Source organism: Petaurus breviceps, unplaced genomic scaffold (genome assembly GCF_028583685.1).
Source record: "Petaurus breviceps papuanus isolate PSGF00001 unplaced genomic scaffold, PetGlider_PUasm1.0 98, whole genome shotgun sequence".
NCBI lineage: Eukaryota > Metazoa > Chordata > Mammalia > Diprotodontia > Petauridae > Petaurus > Petaurus breviceps.
This window is the reverse complement of record NW_027187460.1, coordinates 60,766,197-60,784,748: the sequence shown is the minus strand read 5'-3', so window position 1 is coordinate 60,784,748 and position 18,552 is coordinate 60,766,197. Positions and strand designations below refer to the sequence as shown.

The window sequence follows — 18,552 nt, the reverse complement described above, 5'->3', positions numbered from 1 at the left end:
TGGTGGTCAGAAAAAGTGACACTCTCAGGAACAGACACTGGCATAGGACCACCAAGCATGGCATGCCCTGATCAGAGAAGGGACTGTGCTCTATGAGCAAAGCAGAATTGAAGTAACTAAAAAAAAAGGGAGATGCACAAATTTAGAGAATCTACCCCAAATGTTCACATAGTCTATTTGTACCCAACCTGTGGTAGAGCATTCTGAGCTTATATTGGTATGATTGGCCACAGTCACACACATTGTAACAACTCTAATGTAGTGATGTCATTTTGGTCTTCTTTGGGAATGAAGGACAACCAGATGTAAGTCTATAATAGAAAGGTTGGTATAGGGGTGCAATCTGAGATGAGACTGCAGTTTGGAGTCAGGTGTTAGAGAATCTAGCAGGTTAAGAATGTTAGTACTGCCGTGTAGTAACAGAATAAGTATACTAGCTATGTGACCCTGGGCAGATCCCTTAATCCAGCCTCAGTTTCCTCATTATTTAAAATGGGGGGGGGGCAGGAGGAGTTGGACTCAGTAGCCTCTCTAAGGTGCCTTCCAGCTCTAACCAATTAACTCTGTCATTAGATTTGGAGTGTCGGGATGACCTGGATCAAATCTGGGCTCAGATACTCAGCACCACACCCAGAAATAACTGGCCGTGTAACCTTGACCAAGTTACTTGACCCAGATTGCTTTAAAAAAATAAATAAATAAAAAAATAAAGGGGTCAGATTGGATGACTTTCAGGATCCATTTCAATCATGACTTCACCTTACAGACAATGGAGAACCACTGAAAGCTTTCAGATAGGGGAGGGGCTTGTAACTATTTTTGATATGTGAGAATTATTTTTCCAGGATGACTTTTTTTTTTTTTGAGAAAACCAAACAATGAACCTACCTGCTGAATGCTTCTGAGAGAATATTCTGTTCCACCATGGCCTGATCTCCGGTCTCTGGGTTCTCATTTTGACCCTTCTTCCTAACTTACTGTGTTCCTTGGGCCAATACTTTCTTCTCTCTCAGCTTCCACTTCTTTGGGAAGCAATAACACTAATTATAACACTGAGAAGAATAACACTATCCCATTTAGAGCAAATTAAGGAATTCCAGTATTGGACCTCTGTAGTCATCTAGGTCAGAGCTTCTTAAACTTTTTCCACTCTAGACCCTTCTTTGCATTTCAGCAGCTTTCATTGGTGTTTAGTCATGAGCAATTCAAAGTGCACATGCTTTGTGTTCAGAGCCAAGACTGTAGTGATGTTGCACTATTCAACATGGGCAAGTGCTACTAGACACACCTCAGATTCATTAAGCATTTGATTTTGAATTAATTTTTGGTCATTCTGCATTCAGAAACTTTTTACTGTTGTCAAAATTTTCAGGATCCCATATGGGGGCTTGACCCACAGGTTAAGAAGTGTTGTAGACATATATATAAAAAAAAATCTCTTCTAAAACACTGATCTAGTCTCTTTGTGGACAGTTCTGTGTTTGACTGTTTTTCCTTACATCAAACTTCTATGTGTCTCTGCTTATTCTAGTTCTGTTCCTCCCCAGACCAAGCAGGACTAAGCTAATCCCTCTTTCTCCTGAAGTACTTCAAATCCATGAATACTGCTATCATTCCCTTGGCTCAAGACTTCTCTTTTCTAAACAACCCCAGGTCTTTCCATTAATCCTCACATGGAGGGGAATCAAGGCAATACTCATTATCCTTCTCTGAATTATTCTCTAGTTAATTAAATGTTGTTGTTGTTGCTACTTCATTCCTTTTTGTCTTTTTCTTTTTTTGCTTTTTGGAGGGGGGAAGGTAGGGCAATTGGGGTTAAATGACTTGCCCAAGGTCACACGGCTAGTTTTTTTTTTTGTGTTAAGTGTCTAAGGATGGATTTGAACTCAGGTCCTCCTGACTCCAGGGCCGGTGCTCTATTCACTGCACCACCTAGCCACCCCACTCCTTTATTCTTGAAGAAGACCATGGAGTATTATAAAGGATGCAGAAATGATGAAACAGATACATCAAAATCCAACCACAGATTTTGTCCAAAAGGAAAAGGGATTACAATAGATTGCTGATTGGCATGGAGGGACTGTCCTTCCCCTTTCCCTCTCTAAGTTAAAACCATTACTTCCTCTAAAGTCACTGTAACCTCCTAGGAGCATGAATCTAGATCTGGAGGAGGAGATAGGTACTATTATTACCCCCACTTACAGATGTGAAAACTGAGGCAAACAGTTAAGAAACTTGCCTAGCATCACACAGGCAGGGTCAGACAGGATTTGAACTCAGGTCTTCCTGACTCCAGACCCAGCATACTCTATCCATGTACCACCTAGGTATTGAACTCAAGTCCTTTGGCTTCACTGTACCATACTTCCCCTCCCAAGAAGCCTTGTCTTCCTAATTCCACCATGTGCACTTATACAAGCACATCCCCCTCCCTCCACCCCCCCCATGGTATATAATTTATGCAGCACATAGTAAGCACTTAATTATAATAGTTAGCATTTTATAGTGCCTTGAGGCAGGCAGAATGCTGGACACATATGATTTTATCTTATCCTAACAACAACCCAGGGAGATAAGTTGTATTATCACCCCCATTTTACAGATGATAAAACTGAGGCAGATAGAGATTATGTGGCTTCCCTATGATTGTACAGAAAATAAGTGTCTGAAGCTTGATTGGATCAGGATCCAGTGCTCTACCCACTATGTCACCTAGCTGTCTCTAAATGCTTATTAATTGTATTATCTTGAATTTATTTATCTTGTTTTGTAATTGTTTCATGGGGGAAGCTAGGTGGCACAGGGGATAGAATGACAGTCCCACAGTCAGAAAGACCCAAGTCCAAATCAGGCCTCAGACACTTGCTACCTGTGTGACCCTGGGCAAGTCATTTCTCCTCTCTCTGCCTGAAAATGGCAAACCACTACAGTATCTTTACTAGAAAACCCCAAATGGGGTCACAAAGAGTCAGACAAGATTGAAAGAATTGATCAATGACACAAATTGTTTTATGTTCATAGGCATTTTATTTTTTTTTCTATGGCCCTGTGATTTCTTTAGTATAGAAGATTCCTTGTAGGAAATTTATATTCTTAGAGATTTGCCTGGGGCATGGAGAAGGGGCACTTTAATGATTTACTCATGGTCACACAGTTGGCATATATCACGGACAGAGTCTACATGACTGAGGTCAGCTCTCTGTTCACTATACCAGGCCACTCCTTGTATAGAAATTGCCTAAGATAATGAGAATCATGATATCTGTGTTGCTAATGACCATAATTAATAAGTTATACAAGGATAGGTACTATGTCTTTTACTTCCTTTGTATTTTCTAATTCAATTCAACAAAATGAATAAAGGCCAATGGCTCCCTGTCAGTGCTGGGCTCAAATATAAAATCCTCTGCTTGGTGTTTAAAACCCTCCACAATCTGTATGCCTCCCGCCTTTCAAGTCTTCTTACACCTTACGCTCTCCCACTCTGTGATCTAGTGACATCGGCCTCCTGGCCATTCCTCATACAAAATACTCCATTTCCCAACTAAATTTTGGCATTTTGTTGTTGTAGTTGTTGAATACGATGTTTTATTTAGAGATTAGAGAATCCATTTCTTCGTGTGTGTGTGACTGTTATTGTCGCTCTTTTTGCTTGCCATGTGAATTGATGTCTATATCTCTTCTAAAAGGCAATATTCATCATTTAGAGACGTAAGGCTTTACTAGAGAATCTTCCATGACTGTTCTGTAAGTCTGGAATACTCCCTTTCCTCATCCCCACCTTCTTGACTTCCCTGGCTATCTAGTCCCAGCTACAATCTTACCATCTACATGAAGGCTTTCCCAGGTTCTTTTAATGTTAGTGACTTCTCTCTAAAATTTTTTTCCAACTTATCCCATGTCTTCGATGTACATTTGTTTGTCTGTTGTCTCCCCCATTAGACTGTAAGTTCCTTGAGAGCAGTGTCTATCAAGGACCTTTCTTTATATTCCCATTGCTTAGAGAAGTGCCTGGTATATAGTCAGTCAATACGTCAATAAATATTTATTAAGCACCTACCATGTGCCAGGTATTTCACTAAGCACTGGAGCTATAAAGAAAAGGAAAAGAAGTCCCTTTCCTCAGAGGACCTCAAAATCATAAGATTGTGCTGAATTGCTGTGCAATTGTTTCAGACTGTTTATGACCCTATTTGGGGTTTTCCTGACAAAGATACAGAAATGATTTGCCATTTCCTTCTCCAGCTCATTTTACAGATGAGGAAACTGAGGCAAATGGGGTTAAGTGACTTACTCAAGGTCATACCCACTAGTAATTATCTGAGGCTGGATTAGAACTCATGAAGAGGAGGAGTCTTCCTGACATCAGGCCCCCAGATTCTATCCTAGCTGCCTCGATGCTTAAAATAGTAAATGCTTAATAAATGCTTGTTGATTGACTGAATAAAATAAGAACCTACTTTGTGCCAGGTATCATATTGGTTAGTTAGTCTGTCAATAAACACAATCAGGAACTGCAAATCCTTCAAGAATTGTAGGATTTCTCTATTCCTAAAGGAAATCGTATGGTTGTGTGGGGATTCTCAGCATACACACATGAAAGGTAACAGGTAAGGCATATCTTCATATGATTGGTTTAAAATGAGTGGTCCAAAGTAGCTAGTGGTTGAGCTTTGATGCTTCCAGAGGTTCATGATTCTTCAGGATATGTGCTCCCTCCATACAATCATAACTTCTCTAAACCTTTATAACAGTCTCCAAGAGTTAGATTTCCTTAGTCAAAGAACTCCTAGAAACTCCTAGAACACCAATAGATTTAAACCTATCCTATCAATCAGAGCAGATAGATTGTTCCATAGTGGTTAGAGCGCTGGGCCCAGAGTCAGGAAGAGGAAGACTCTTCTTTCTGAGTTCAAATCCAGCCTTAGACATTTATTAGACATTATAATTTATACTAATATTTTATAATATATAATATATAACTAAATATAACTAATATAATTTATAATAATAAAAATATATATAATTACAATTAAACATTATAACTTAACCATGTTAGTTAGCTTCACTCTCTTTATTTGTAAAATGAGCCAGAGAAGGAAATGGCAAACTATTCTTGTATCTTGGCCACAAAGAAAACCACAAATGGGGTCACAAGGAGTCAGACACAACTGAACAACTAGACAGTCTGTCTATCTGTCTATCTATCTATCATCTCTCTCTCTATCTCTCTATCTATCTATCATGGCTCAAATTAAGCATCTATCCTATGGTGGGCACTGGAGATACAAAGACTAAAACCAAAACAATCTTTGCCATCAAGAAAACTATTTTCTATAGAGTCAGTCAATCAACTAGCATTTATTAAACACTTACCACTAGCCAAGCACAGTACTAAATTCTGGGAATACAAATAAGAGTAAATAGATAATGGATGAAAGCACATTGAAAACCTTAAAAACACTATGTAAATGCCTCTCTCTGTCTCTCTCTCTCTCATAAGCCTTCAATCACCAAGACTCTTGTCTGGTGATGGTTTCATTGCCTTCCCCTTCTCCTAGAGAGAGCTCAAACAATACAAGGGTGTGCTGGCAAATGTTTAACATTCATAAAAAAAGATATATGCACACATGTTTAGTTTGATTATTAACACTCTCTCAAGGCTAAACAATCCACAAAATGATAAATCAGGCCCTGATTTGTAGCAATTTGACAATTTCTTAGGTGTGAATGGTCATGCTGAACATTTAACAATGGGCTCTCTTAGCTATGGTTGGTTCCATCCCACTCCACCTGGTCCCTGCTTTCAAGGAGCTTAATTTTTTTTTTGGAGGGCATTTGGGGTTAAGTAACTTGCCCAAGGTTACATGGCTAGTTTTTTTGTGTGGGTGTTAAGTGTCTGAGGCCAGAACCGAACTCAGGTCCTCCTGACTCCAGGGTGGGTGTTTTATTTACTACACCACCTAGCTGCCCCAAATATAACACCCATTTCTATTTTTTTTTTCCTTTTGGAGGGCAATTGGGGTTAAGTAACTTGCCCAAGGTTACACAGATAGTTTGTGTGTGTGTGTGTGTGTGTGTGTGTGTATGTGTGTGTGTGTGTGTGAAGTGTCTGAGGCCGGATCTGAACCCAGGTCCTCCTGACTCCAGGGCCGGCGCTGGTGCTTTACTCACTGCACCACCTAGCCACCCCAAGGAGCTTACTTTCTAATGGGGAAAGACAACTAGAAAAAGGAAACTAAAACAACCTGGAGATTGAATCCCGGGCTCAGACACTTAGCACCCACCCAGAAACACCTGGCCGTGTAACCTTGAGCAAGTTACTTAACCCCAATTGCTTAGGGGTGGCCAGGTGGCTCAGCGAGTAAGAGCACCTGCTCCAGCGTCGGGATGACCTGGATCAAATCTGGGCTCAGATACTCAGCACCACACCCAGAAATAACTGGCCGTGTAACCTTGAGCAAGTTACTTAACCCCAATTGATTAAAAAAAAAAGGAAACTAAAAAGAATTGGCATGTGCATACACATCAAAATGAAGAGGGGAAAAGAGAAGGTACTAAACCTTTATATCGCACCTACTATATGCTAGGCACTTAAAAAATATGATATAATCTGATAATCACAATGACCTTTTGAAGTAGATAATATTATTATCCCCACTTTATAGTTGAGGAAATTGAGATAAATAGATGTTAAGTGACTTGCCTAGGATCACACATCTATTAAGTGTCTGAGGCTGTATTTGAACTCAGCTCTTCCTAATTCCAGGCCTAGCACTTTATCTGTTATACCATCTACCTATAAAATAAGTACAAGGAAATTCTGGAGGATCAGGAATAAGGGGAAGGCATTAGCATCTTTTCCAGGGGGCTAGGAAAGGCTCCCCCCCACGAGAGTAACATTTCAATTGAGTCTTGATAAGCTGTCCCAGCTTATTGGGACAAATTAGAAATTGTATTCTTCAGGCATGTATGACCTTCAAGAACCCAGGAACTGCCAGAGTACTTTAATGGAGGCACATTTTCTTTGTATACAGACAGTGATAAATAAATTCTTGTTTTATTGATCTTAACTGGAAGACATGAGCTTTGAGTTAGTTGTGGAGCAATTAGATGGGCAGTGGATAGAGAACTGGGCCTAGAGTCAGAAAGTCTTGAGTTCAGATCCAACTCTAGACACTTACTGGTTATGTGAGCCTGGGCAAGGCACCTGCCCTCTGTTTGACTCAGTTTCCTTAACCATAAAGTGGGGATAATAAAAGTCCTTAGGGTTGTTATGGGGATCACATGAGATAATATTGGGGAAGTGATTAGCATGTTGCCTGGAAGAATAAATGTTAGTTATCACTGTTATCAAATCACTGCCAGCTTATGAAAGGGCTCCTTGGTCTTCTGAGGGATCCCAGAATCTCATAGTTAGAAGGACCGCAGGGGTCATTTCTTCTAACTCACATCTGATTAAGAATCTCCTTTGTAGTGTTCCCAAATTGTGATTCATCTTTCCCTGGAAAGCAGCATGGTACTAGAGAAAGAATGCTGGTTCTTAAGTCTGCTAATTTAGATTTAAATCCTATCTCTGATTCTTTCTATTTCTGTGATATTGGCTAAATAATTTTTACTTTCCTGGACCTCTATTTCCTCACCTTTAAAATGAGAGGACAGATTAGATGACCCTTGAGATTCCTTTTAGATTTAGATCTATAATCCCATGACCTCCAGGGAAGGAGAAACTACTATTTCCTGAGACAGTTTATTCCACATTTGAAATGATAGGTTGGTGGATAGAGGACTGTACCTGGAGTCAGGAAGACAGTGGGCTCAAATTCAGGTCATATCATCCTGTGCAAGTCACTTAAAATCAATTGTAAAATGGAGTTAATTATAGTACTTATATTTTAGGTTGTTAAGAGGGTAAATCAGTTAATAAACTTTTGTTAAGCACCTACTACGTACCAGGTGCTGTGCTAAGCCCTGGGGATAAAAAAAAAAAAGAAAAAGAATCAAAGAATAGTCATTGCTTTCAAGGAGCTCACAGACTAAAGGAGGACACAAGAGAAAATAAGAACAAGTTATGTACTGGATAAAGAGGGAATATTTAAAAGAGGGAAGACACTGAAATTAAGAGTGGTTGGTGAAGGCTTCCTGTAGAAAATGGGCCTTTAGTTGGGATTTAAAGGAAGCTGGGAGGTTGTAAGCAAAGCAGAGGAAGAAGAACATTCTAAATGCCAAGAGATGGAATATCTTGTATATAGAACAGTGAGAAGACAAGTATCACCAGATCAAAGAGTATGTGTTGGGGAATAAGGTATGAAAAGACTCGGAAAGGCTAGAAGGCCCAGAACTAAGTTATGATGAGTTTTGAATGTTACACAGAACATTTTTTTTTTGCTTTTTGGAGGGGAGAAAGCAGGGCAATTGGGGTTAAGTGACTTGCCCAAGGTCACACTGCTAGTAAGTGTTAAGTGTCTGAGGTCAGATTTGAACTCAGGTCCTTCTGATTCCAGGGCTGGTGCTCTATTCACTGCACCACCTAGCCACCCCCAAACAGAGTATTTTGTATTTTATCCTGGTGGCAATAGGGTCACTGGAATTTATTGAGTAGGGGGTGACATGATTAGATCTGCATTTTTAAAAAATCATTGTAGTCGCTGAATAGACAATGGATTGGAGTGGGGAGAGACTCGAGATTATTACAATAATCCAGGCATGAAATGATAAGGGTTTGCATCAGCATTGCAGCAGTGTCAGAGGAGAGAAGGGGGCTTATTTCAGAGATGTTGCAAAGGTGAAATCAATAGGCCTTGCAACAGACTGGACACGAGGGGATGAGAGACAGCAAGCAATCCAGGATGACTTCTAGGTTGTGAGCCTAGGGGACTGAGAGGATGGTGTTATGCTCTACAGTAATAGGGAGCTGGGAGGAGTGGAGGGCTCAGGGGAAAAGATATTAAGTTACATTTTGGACATGTTGAATTTAAGATGTCTACTGGACATCCAGTTTGATATTGCTGAAAGGCAGTTGGAGATGCAAGATTGGAGGTCAGCAGAGAGGTTAAGTTTGGATAGGTAGATTTGAGAATCATCATCACAGAGATGGTAATTAAATTCAAGGGACCTGATGAGTGAAGTAGTATGGGTGAGAAGAGAAAAGAGCCCAGAACCCTAAGGAACACCTAGAACTAGAGGTTTGAAGGTGTAATCTAATGAGGATTCACTAATGGAAACCGAGAAGAAATGGTCTGATAAGTAGGAGGAGAACAAGGAGAAGAATAATGTCCCAAAAACTTAGATGGAAGAGAGTATCAAAGAGAAGCAGGTGATCAACAATGTCAAAGGCTTCAGAGAGGTCAAGGCAAAAGAGAGTAGAGAAAAGGTCATTGTCTTTGGCAGCTAAGAGATCTTGGGTAACTGGAGATGATGTCGGAAGCTGGATTATAAGGGGTTAAGAAGAAAATGAGAGGAAAGTGAAATGACTTTTTCAAGTTTAGCCACAAAGGGCATAAGAGATATAACACAAAAGTTAGGGGGAAGAGAAGGGTTAAGTGAAGGGTTTATGAGGATGAGAGGATCAAATGAGAATATTTGTTAAGTGCTTAATACATTACATAGCACACAGTAGGTAATTAATCTTCCTTTCCTTCCTCCCTCCCTCCCTCCCTCCCTTCCTTTCTTCCTTCCTTCCTTCCTTCCTTCCTTCCTTCCTTCCTTCCTTCCTTCTTTCCTCCCTCCCTCCCTTTTCTTCTTTTCTTCCTTTCTTCCTTCCTGGACTGCTCTAACTGTTAAGGAGTTTTTCCTTAAAGAAACCAAAATATTCCACAATATGATCTCAAACTTTCGCTCCTAGTTCTGCTCTTTGGGACCAATTCTAATCTTAATCTTTTTTTTTTTTTTTGCAATGATAGCCCTTTAAATATCCAAAGATAAATATCTTCTTTTCTTCGGGTCAACATCCCAGTTCTCTCAGTGGTTCTTCACATGTCATGGTCTCCAGAATATTCCCTATCCTGGTCATCTTCCTCTGGACACACTAGAGGAGTGAGATGACCATGACCCTGTTGAACACGACAATAGGGAAATGAAAACAAATCCGGCCACTAGTTGAGTCAACATTTATGGTTCTGTGCCTCCCGACTGCCTACCAAGGACATATAGTCTGAATTCTTTTCCTTTACATTCGGGGCCTCTTGAAATCTGATGTCACCCTACCCTCCTAGCCTTATCTCCTACTCAATCCCTCCACATACTTACACAGCATTCCACCCAGACTTCCCTACTCTTTAGACACATATCTCTGGGCCTCTGTCATACAGTTCCCTGTTTCTGGAATGTCCTCCCTCCCCCTTTGACCTATTGCGTTCCTTTTGTTTTTGTTCAGTTGCGGCTGACTCTCACAATCCCATTTGTGTTTTTCTTGGAAAAGATAAAGGATTGATTTGCCAATTCTTTCTGTAACTCATTTGACAGGAAACTAAGGCAAACAGGGTTAAGTGACTTGCCCAGGTCACACAGCTAGTAAGTGCCTGAGGCCATATTTGAACTCAAGAAGATGAGTCTTCCTGACTCCAGACCTGGTACTCTAACCACTGAGCCATCTAGCTACCCCAACAGAACATCTCATAATAAATCCCTCCACATACTTATACTACATTCCACCCAAAGTTCCCTACTTCTCAGACACATTCTTCTGGGCTATTGTTCACACCATTCCCTATTCCTGGAATGTCTCCCTTTGATGTATTGCATTCTTGACTATCTGCTAAAGGCCAGTGGTGGTCCAGAAGAGCAGTGTTACCACAAACATTACCTTGGGGATGGTAGAATGGTAGGGGTCTAGAGTTCTGTTGTTGGGGAATTTGACCAATCTTGATGCATGTCTAGGTGGCATTGTGGATAGAGTGCCAGGTCTGGAGTCAGGAAGACCCTTCAAATCTGGCCTTAGATACTTACTGGCTGTGTGACCTTGTACAAGTCACTTAACCATGTTTACCTCAGTTTCCTCATCTGTCAAATGAGGTGCAGAAGGACTTGGCAAACCAATCCTTTATCTTTGCCAAGAAAACATCAGATTTGGTCATGAAGAGTTGGACACCACTGAAATGACTGAACAATAATAAGAACAGATGAGGCAGGTAGATAAGCTCAGGAGTAGTCAGGACTTCTGCTTCCACACACATTTTCCAGTCTTGGGAATACAGATAAATACAGTATGTCAATCAGTAAATAAGCATTTATTAAGTGCCTTCTATGTATCAGGCATTGTGCTAAGTGCTGGCATGCAAAGAAAGGCAAAAGACACTTTCTTCTCTTGAGGAGATCAAAATCTAACTGCACTAAGACTTTCAGAACACCCTGTGTAATGGGAATGGAAAGGGGCGACATCAGTCTGGAGTTCTGCCTGATATGGGTGCTTTCAATTTATTCATTTGTTCATGAATGTATGTGTGTTGCTTAACAGTAGTAAACTCAGGCAAATGAACTATTGGCTGTTCTGAGGAAAATATGAAAGCATCGGTCAGTTGGATTCCAGTTACCTTATAATGTCAAAGGAAAGTAGGCAGCTGCTGATACAAATGGGTAGGTCCAAACATCTAGGAAAACCAGTGGCTACTTAAAACAAGGAAAAGGTCATCCTAAAGGCTCAGTGAAGTTTTCAAACCTACTTGCTGATTTTAAAAGAAAAACCAGTTATCTGGACTTTTAGCTTTTGCTTTTTTGTTAACATCCTGAGATATGTTGTCATTGTCATGAAGTGCCTTCAAATAATCAGTTTGTATAGCGGATTCAGATACAGCTCTGTGAGAGTAACCCTTCTATTCCTGAGAATGAGTAGCAGGAGAGGCAGCAAGAAGCAAGCAAGACTCGTTGGACTTGATCTGCAAACTGGTTCACCTTGACTTTTGTGTCTAGATGCTACAGCAACCGCCTCTTTTTTTCTTAAACTCTGAAATACTCACTGGGATTAAATACAAACTCATATCAGACACATTTAGTGTCCATTTAGTGACATTTAGAGCCTGAACAGGGCTGTTAAGTTGGACCATAGGAAAGGATAAAAGAGATGCCCCTTCCTTGTTTAAGAACGAATTCAATTAACAAAATTCCTAACTGAAGTTACTGATTCAGTCCAAAGAACAATACAACTGAAGCATGTAGAATTGGAGGGTTCCATGATACCAGCAGTCATGTCCTATCATCTGAAGTGCCTGGCTCCTCATACTCTAACCACAGCTGCCAAGTGAATGGTGCTCTTTGATAGGTTCAATAAGCACTTTTTTGATGTATTAAAAGCTCCTAATGAGGTCTTCAACCATAAATTAGGTCTGCAAACCATTAGGTTGGGAATAGAATGCAGTTGTCACTGCTGGTATAATCTTCTAATTTGCAGATGACCATTGATTGTAATTGTTTGCTGGGCAAACCTAACTATGGAAAGAGAACTGAGAGATACTTCCAAAGGGGTTTGGAGCTAGATGGTAGAAGGCCCTCGCCTATCGCATAGAAGAAAGCAATGTTATGTAGCGGAATGAGCACTGGGCTGGAAGTCAGAATATGGTTCAGAAGCTGGCTTTGCCATATACTACTTATACAAATCATAGAATTATCTCATTTGCTCCTCACAACAATCTTGTGAGATAGTTATTACAATTACCCCCATTTTACAGAGGAAGAAACTGCAGCATAAAATTTAGTAAGTTACCCTGGGTCCCACAGATAGTGATTGAGAATTAAACTCAGGAGTTCCTAACTCCAAGTCTGGCACTCTATCAACTATATTACCTAAATGGTTTCTAATTAAAGATCTCCATTGAAGGGGATCCTATTGCCTTCCCACAGAATCCTCTTCCACAGAGCTCTTTCTGTTATGAAGTTTTTCTTATATCAAGCCTAAATCTTCCTCCTTGCAACTTTTACTCATTATCTCTCGTTCTGTTTTCTGGGGACAAAAAGAATACATATAATCTCTCTTCCACAAATATTTGAACATAACCATCACGTTCCCACTTGAAATTTATTTTTCTCCAGTTTAAACATCACCAGTTCCTTAAAGTGATCCTCCTTCAACATGGATTTGAGATCCTTTGCCATCCTGGTTGCTCTAGAGACCTTGGGTGAGTCAATTAACCTCTCTGCATCTCAGTTTCCTTAACTGTAAAATGAGAGGGTTGGGCTAAATGACATCTATGGTTCCAGTTTAAAATTGATGATTCTATAAGTACATGTTTGTACAATAAGTCTCAGTTTCCAAGTATGAATTGGAATTTCATTCCTTTACGTGCTACTTTCTGAAGAAACCTTGTCTTGCCTCTTATTCTCAAGTGTTAATGAGTGAAGATGTCAAGAAGTACCAGAAAATTCAAGAGATGAAACTTGGAATTCATGTATTAAATATTAAATTATAAGTACAAAGATGACATGCAGCTAATGACCAAGTTAGCAAAAAATGTTGATCCATCAATTAATTAACAATAATTAACCAAGGGCTTATAACATATCAGGCACTGTATTGAGGCCAGAAAGGGAAAAAGAAGAATGTAGAACTTACATTCAAATGTAGGAAATGACACGTACATAGGGCAGCCAAGTGGCTCAGTGCTGGGCATGGAGGCAGGAAAACTGTTCTTCCTGAGTTCTAATCTGACCTCAGACACTAAATGTATGAGCATGGGCAAGTCACTTAATCCTGTTGTCTCAGTTTCCTCATCTGTACAATGACCTAGAGAAGGAAATGGCAAACCATCAGTATCTTTGCCAAGAAAACCCCAAATGGGAAGAGTCAGACATGACTGAAAAAAAAAAAACCCATGTATGTAGATAAGATACATACAACGTAGATATGAGGCAATCTTAGAAGTGAACAAACTAGTAACTCAGAGACTTCTTACAGTAGGTGGCTTGAGTTGAGTCTTGAAGGAAAGCCAGGGATTTTAAGAGGTAGAAATGGAGAGAGACACCATTCCAGGCATGGGGAATGTGTAAAAACCCAGAGATGGTAAATGAGGCTTTGTGTGTGAGATGCAGCAAACAGACCAGTATGGCTGGACTATAGAGTACAGGGAGAGAAGTAACGTGTAAGATGGGAAGGATAGACAAGGCCAGGTTGTAAAGTTTTAAAGACCAAAGAAAGACATTTCTATTTGATTTACATTTCTTTTTGATCATAGAGATAATGAAGAGTGCTGTTGTTCAGTACAATAAGGAATAATGAGGGTCACATGGTCAGACCTGAACTCTTGAAAAAATTACTGTGGCAACTGTGTGAAGGATCAAATGAAGCAAAAAGATCCTTGAGGTAGGTAGGGCAATTAGGAGGCTCTTGAAATAGTTCAGGTAAGAGATGATGAAACTATAAGGAAGGAAGGGGACCTATTTGAGAAAGATGTGGAGATAGAACAAGATTTGACAGCTAATTTGCTGTGTAGGTTGTTGAGTCAGACTGAGCCGTTGAGGATGACGCCAAGGTTTCGTACCAGGATGACTGGAAGGATAATAAAGCTCTTGTAATAAGAGATTTGGAAGAGAAATAGGTTTAGGGGAAAGGATAACGAGTTGTTTTGTGCACTTTGAGCTTAAGATGTCTATGGGACATCAGGTTTGAAATGTCCAATAGGTAATTTGTGATGTATGCTTGGAATCCAGCAAAAAGACTAGGGCTCCATACATAGATCTGGAAAGTCATTTGCACAGAGTTCATAACCAAACCAAATGGAATTGATGAGATCACCAAATGAGGGAGTTGTTCAGTCATGTCTGACTCTTTGTGACCCTATTTGGGGTTTTCTTGGCAAAGATACTAGAGTGGTTTGCTGTTTCCTTCTCCAGTTCATTTTACAGATGAGGAAACTGAGGCAAACAGAGTTAAATGACTTCCCCAGGGTCTCAACACTAGTAAATGTCTTCCTGACTCCAGGCAAGGTTCTCTATTCATTGTGCCACCTAGCTGTCCAATGAAGTGGTATAGAGAGAATATAGAAAAGAGCCCAGAATATAGTCTTTGGGCACATTCCCAGTGGATATGACATGGATGAAGATCTTTGTCTCTTTTTCTGCATCTTCATTCATGACACAAGGGTGTCCTCCAAGGTTCTGTTCTATCAAGTACTGTCTTTTATCACCATCCTATTTCTTAGTGATTTCCTCAGCTCTCGTGCATTTAACAACAACAAAGTGTTATATTAAGACTCATTGCTATAGATTCGTAGACTGTGAAAGATGGAAGAGACCTTAGATAACTCACCAATTTTAGCCCACCTCCCCTCATTTTACAGATATAAAGATTTCAGTTGGGAGAGATGACGTTTACTGCAGTTGATCATGGAACAAAGTAATAAGCAGAACTGGGATTAGAACTCAGTTCTCTTTGAGTTCCAGACTATTGCTCTTTTCATTCTTTTAAACTTTTGTGATTTGTTTGACTGTCAGTATTTTGAGTACTGTTGTTTTTCTGAATGTTTTATTAGAAAATACTTTTCCTTCTTAATCTTCAAAGGTCTGGTGTGCTATAATCTTAAGTGTGATTTCCAATATATTTTTTCATGGAATTTATCTCTGATTTTATGACTGAAGTTGATGATAAATTGGATTTATTTTCTATAAATTTGTTTCATAGCATACTTTGCAAAATAGTATTGCCTCTTTTCTGTAAAGTGAAGAATCACTTACTTTACACAAAATTTAATGATGATGTTATGTTGACCTGCTTCCTTAGATAGTGAAATGTCATCCAATCCCTAGTCATTCTTAGGGGAGTATTCTCAATATAAGCTGCTGTTGTTACTTGTTGTGAATGGCATGCTCTGACCAGCAAACTTAAATTTTATTCTTTCAATCAGACCCTATCAATATCTGCAAATGCACTGCCATAGCATCCATCCAATCTCCCATTCCCAACTCCAGATGTTGCATCTCACAGCAACAAATCTGATTCACTTAAAGTGTTTCAGATAAAGAGTAAGTGGCTACTTTCCCCACTCTTATCCCTTCTCTCCCCACTTCCTTGGGATAAGTTGGGAATCCTCTTAAGAATTGCAAAATTCTCCAAAATGAAACCTGACTGAATATAACCTCAAATTCTTGATTGTTTAGAGGCCAATTATAATGTGGAGATTATGCAGATCTGTTAAAGGTTTACTATTATTATACCTAATAACTACCTGATACAGATATAAATCTAAATAAAAACTCAATTTTGGTACTTATTAGTAACCCTCAAATTATTTAGTAACTGAGAAAGTTTAATTTATTGAATAACATTAAGTTTTGGGATTTTCAATTTCAACAAGTTATTCTGGCTTTCCTCCATTTATTCAGAGCATCAAGGGCTAGCTGCAAACAATATTAATTGGTTAAGGAAAACAATATGTCTCCTGAATGTCAACAGAATGATTAGCAGACCAGTAATATCAGGGGCAGAAAGGCAAAGGGAGCTTGACCATATATCATAGTTTACTGAAATAAAATCTTTGTAAAAGTCTTGTTTGGGTGCATCACTATCTGACAAACAATTTAGTCAAAATATTCAGAATGTGTTGTATGTAAATCTTTATTTCTTCATGGGATGGAAGTGCACCAGATAGTAACAGTCAAATCTTAATTTCCATAATGTATTTTCCAAGGAGTATTTGATCCAGAAGAATAAAATAAAATCATAATCTCTTAGACAAACTTTTACTCCAGCCTGAAATAAAAGGGCGAATTTTCTAGTGCTTTTGATACTTATTTAGAGATGTCCCATGTTGTTTTTTTTTTTTTTTTTGGTCTAGGTTCTTCCTGCTAGACCTCCCATACCAAGCAAGTCCAAGTAATAGGTGTCACACTTCGGCAACATGCAATTGTGCACGACGTATTTGCTGCACAATTCTGTTTTCCGATTGTAGAAATCTAGCTATGAAAAATGCAGTTTCATCCTTAACTGTTACCATAGCAACCTTACTAAGCTGGAGGGATAAAGCACCTTTGTAGTGTCTGCTTCTATTGAATTACAATGTAAATGTTGATGCCTCCCTGGGAAACATCAAATGACAACAAGGCGCTGAGGTTCTGTGGAGGGGCTATGGGGGAACACAGATCTAGTAGTGGTCTGCTGCTCTGGAATCCGAGTCTTCAATGTAGTTGTTATCCAGAGGCCCACAATGGTTTCTATTTAACAGAAGCTTTCTCTTCTACCCCAAACCGACCAACCCCAAGAGTGAAATGATGCACACGTTTCGTTCTATAATCTTCTTGGTCTCTTCTGCACTTCAAAATCCTCAATGTTGTGCATAAAGTTAATATTCCTTTTTGTCTACTTTTCCTTGGTCTTTTTTTTTTTTTTTGAAAGCACAAAGTAACTTTCTGTTTTCTGCCCCTGTCAACCAGTCCTCTTAATGTGGCCTTAAACTATCTTGTGAATTGTTCTGCTCATTTGATCAGAGCTGGCCTAGGATACCTGAATTCAGTATTATTAACTTTCTTTGTCTTTAGTTTGACCGACAATTCTACGAGTCTGCAGGTGCTGGCTGTTTTCTTTCACGGCCTTAAGGAACAAGGGAAATGTAGCATGAAGGAGACTTGAAACACCCCGACCCAATCAGGTCTTCCTGAGGTTGCTCCAGAGCCCGGAGCTGCCCCTGCTGCCCTGGCTGCGGCTATGCTGCTGTTACTGCTCAGGTAAACTTTGGAGAGTTACCTGCTCTTGGAGAGGGGCCTTACCTGAGCGCCTGTCTGCCAATGGTAGCTCACCTGAGGGCTCCCCGCAGCCAATCAGCGTGCAGCTCGTCCCTCAGGCTTGTACCCTTTAGTGAAAGAATTCGGCTCCTAGCGAGAAAGTTACCTGTGGCCGCCCAAGTCCGCCACTTTTCGCCCGCTCTGTGCCTCCCCTTTGCCACCAGCGAGGAGAACTCAGAAGCACCCCGCCGCCTCCGAGCTCTTGCCACATGTGAGGGGGGCCCGCTCCTTATCCCACCTTTCCGGCTAGGTGAGGGAGCGAGAGAGCGTGCGAGAGTGGTTGAGGGGGAACGGAAAAGCAGAATTACCTGTACCTCTGGTTCTGCCATCTCGGGCGCTCGCACACACCTTCACCTGCACAGACTTGAAAGTCCAGTTTCGCCAGAGACTGAGGCACCAGGAAAAGGGGAGAGAGTTCATTGGATCAAACATGTCACAAGAGTCGGACAAGTAAGTGGATCACACGCTGCTGCTGCTGCCGCCGCCGCCGCCGCCGCTGCACCTAATACTATGGGCTGATGGCAACTGGTTTGTCGTTTGGGGCTTTTATTGTGTGTTGTTGTGTTTGATTTTTCCCCCCTCTTGTGTGCACCCGGACCATTTTGGATTATGTTTCTTCCCTGATGAGGGAAAAGGACTAAAAAAAAAGCCACAAGAATAGGAAGGCTGAAGAACTCCTTTGGGCCTTGCTCACGAAACTAGTTTTTTACTTTCCTCTAAAAATGAATATTTTCTATTCCCTTAAAAATTATTAGACGTTTGCAGGATTTTTAGTGGTGGGATAATGGTCTTTTCCCTGACTTGATAAACCCTCCCCGCCCCCTCCCCACAAACTTTTTTTTGGGGGGG

The 18,552-nt window shown here is 40.3% G+C and overlaps 1 protein-coding gene and 1 long non-coding RNA gene across 8 annotated transcripts in view; one reads left to right on the top strand and one right to left on the bottom strand.

Moving 5' to 3' along the window:
* The window catches only part of LOC138155741 (uncharacterized), a 132,972-nt gene extending 115,028 nt beyond the window's left edge, over positions 1 to 17,944 (bottom strand). For 2 of the 7 annotated variants that reach the window (XR_011166974.1, XR_011166978.1), the window contains exon 1: positions 17,810 to 17,942. This is a non-coding gene — a long non-coding RNA (uncharacterized lncRNA). Of the gene's footprint in view, positions 1 to 13,543; positions 13,715 to 17,688 lie in introns of all 7 variants that reach the window. The other 5 variants (XR_011166975.1, XR_011166977.1, XR_011166976.1 and 2 more) reach the window with 5 other exon arrangements.
* Positions 17,707 to 18,552, top strand: part of GRHL2 (grainyhead like transcription factor 2) — a 229,584-nt gene continuing 228,738 nt past the window's right edge. The window contains 2 exon segments of the mRNA XM_069080979.1: positions 17,707 to 17,973; positions 17,975 to 18,153. Coding sequence (XP_068937080.1) covers positions 17,707 to 17,973; positions 17,975 to 18,153 — 446 coding nt within the window.